At 42.1% G+C, this 2,500-nt stretch overlaps 2 protein-coding genes across 2 annotated transcripts in view; one reads left to right on the top strand and one right to left on the bottom strand.

Moving 5' to 3' along the window:
• LOC138977423 (uncharacterized) overlaps positions 1–83 on the top strand; it is a 10,093-nt gene extending 10,010 nt beyond the window's left edge. The window contains exon 3 of the mRNA XM_070350306.1: positions 1–83. This exon is cut by the window's left edge and continues 568 nt beyond it. The gene's annotated coding sequence lies outside the window, so the exon portion shown is untranslated.
• A 272-nt stretch (positions 84–355) lies between these two features.
• Positions 356–2,500, bottom strand: part of LOC138977424 (turripeptide Lol9.1-like) — a 2,672-nt gene continuing 527 nt past the window's right edge. The window contains exons 2-3 of the mRNA XM_070350307.1: positions 1,396–1,552; positions 356–548 (exon numbers count right to left, since the gene is read on the bottom strand). Of these exons, the coding sequence (XP_070206408.1) occupies positions 503–548; positions 1,396–1,552 (203 nt within the window). The 3' untranslated portion in view covers positions 356–502. The remainder of the gene's footprint in view (positions 549–1,395; positions 1,553–2,500) is intronic.

A 2,500-nucleotide genomic window follows, 5' to 3' on the forward strand; every position in this document is an offset into this window, starting at 1 on the left:
GCTGTGTCGCGAAGGCCATGATGTTGTGTCGCGAAGGCCATGATGTGTCGCGAAGGCCATGAGTAAAAGAAATGAATTGCAAAGTATGTCCTTGTTCTTGTCCGTTTGACTCTGTCTCTACCTCTTTGTTAGTCTCTTTTTCCTCCCTCTCTCTCTCTCTCTCTCTCTCTCTCTCTCTCTCTCTCTCTCTCCTCTCTCTCTCTCTCTCTCTCTCTCTCTCTCTCTCTCTCTCTCTCTCTCTCTCTCTATGCGCTCAACTGTGCGTGCGTAAGCGCGCGCACACGACGTGCGTGTGAATTGTTAACATTGATGATTTCAGTTTTTGAGGAAGCTCGATATACAAGAAACTCCGAAGTGCTTTTTTAATAATTGTTATGAATGTTTTTATTTCATTCGCCACGAAACATTCACAGATTTTGACCGGTAGAAGTTCGCTAGACTCTTTTTGTTTTTTTAAACAGATGTTTAAAATCAAAAGATCTCTCGATCGCCATCCTTCTGATCAGACACAGGTGCTGCGTCTGTGAGGGGTGACTGTCGAGCCAGTCCTGTGTGATACAAACAAACAGACAAACAAATATCAACCTTTAACCGACACCACAGCAAAAATGAAGTAAAAACGTACATAGTCATTCTTCAGAAAAAAACCACGCCTTACTACAGGAGCTTGTATCAATGTGCCGGTCGATTGAACTAATAATGATAATAATAATTAATAATGATGATAATAATAAATGAGGATACTTACATGGCGCAAATCCTAAAATAGTTCTGAGCGCCTCACAAAAACATACACCACTAAATTACTCTGTACACTATGCTAAATCAAACAGTAATATACATCAAAGTAAAGTTCAACAATGATCAAAAGTTTCAACATAATAATGATAAGTCAAATGATAATAAACATCTAAGTAAACTGATACAATTTATAATGTGTTTAAAAAGCCAAAAACAAAGTGACTGCCAACGTTCCAATTTTCAGATTCAAAAAACAAGAAAGGTACGTTGTTGGAACGTTTGTTATTGATAAAAAACGTTACATTCACAAATATATCGACCCAACAATATTTTAAGTGCACAGACAAACAATTAGTTACGACAACTTATCTTGATCGAAGTTTATCTTTGGCAGTAGAAACATCGATCAAAATGAGTTGTCGTAACTAATTATTCCACCCTCTTGTCACCACTGCGGCACGTAAAAGACCTTGGTCATTCTGCCATAAGTGAATGTGGCTGATTACACCTAAACACACACAGACCTGGGTAGCGCGAATCTGTTGCTGCTAGCTTTGCACTGGGAGGAAGCGACCCGAATTTCCCAGCGATGGGACAATAAAATTATGAAAATGAGAAAAAAATGTTGATGGGGGATCAAAACTGTACACGCACGTGCAGAGTCTGTTCATGAGGTGGCAGAAGTTGTAGTAGGCCTGGGGGTCCATGTTACAGATGGGTTTGGGGGTGTCTGGACACGAGATGGGGCAGTCCAGGTGGAAGTCCCCCAGCTGTCGCCTCACCACGTTGCCCCCCACCAGGGCAACACCCACTGAAAGCACCGGCCAGAGAAGGTGAAAGTAGGAGGCAAACACAATTTACCACTTACTTTATATGTGTGACAGGGGAGGCTACCGCTCCTTTCACAGCAGACTCTGCACCCGAGTTGTTGGCCTTTAAAGTCAACACCGGTGTATTGTAGAATTCTGTTTGTGATAGGGTCTGGTGGTTTCCGATTGTCTGTATGTTCATGGAAACCTTCGGGTTTGCATAACAGTTTTTATAGGGCTAAGAAATTAGCCCTAACATTTTCAATCCTGTTTGATTGCACTTCGCTTCCCGAGGTGATCGTAGTGTTTCGGCACTCGGTTACATCTGGAGTCAAATTTATGTTAAAGACAACAAGGTTAAATCATCAGCAAGAAGTAACAAACACATCTCGTTCTTTCACTCGAATAGGTTGGCCCATGTTTCACACGCAATAGAATATCATTTGCCAACTCATTAATTAAGAGTTAAACAAATCGGACTAGCCAAACAGTCTTGTGTCAGGCCGTGAAAACATTCAAAATACTGGGTATATGAGGAGTTGTTCCGGACACAGGCCTGGATTTTCTTGTACATGGCCTTCAGCATATTCAACATTGTCCCCTGGACTCGTGTATTAATAATACTTGACACAGCAACGAGGGGTTAAATTTATCGAACACCTTGTAAAAATCGATGAATGCAGCGTACAGCTGAGAGAGAGAGAGAGAGAGAGAGAGAGAGAGAGAGAGAGAGAGAGAGAGAGAGAGAGAGAGAGAGAGAGAGAGGGTTTATTTGTGTGTGTGGGTGTGATTGCGTGCGTGCGTGCGTGCGTCTGTGCGTGTGCGCACCTGCGTGCGTGCGCGTGTTCGCTTTTGTGTTCATTTGAAAGTATTACTCTTAGGATCGATTCTGAGACATGGTAAGTTATTTCAGGAAAATTATAGTTTGTTTGTTTGCTTAACGCCCAGCC

This window comes from Littorina saxatilis, linkage group LG9 (assembly GCF_037325665.1).
Source record: "Littorina saxatilis isolate snail1 linkage group LG9, US_GU_Lsax_2.0, whole genome shotgun sequence".
Classification (NCBI taxonomy): Eukaryota; Metazoa; Mollusca; class Gastropoda; order Littorinimorpha; family Littorinidae; genus Littorina; species Littorina saxatilis.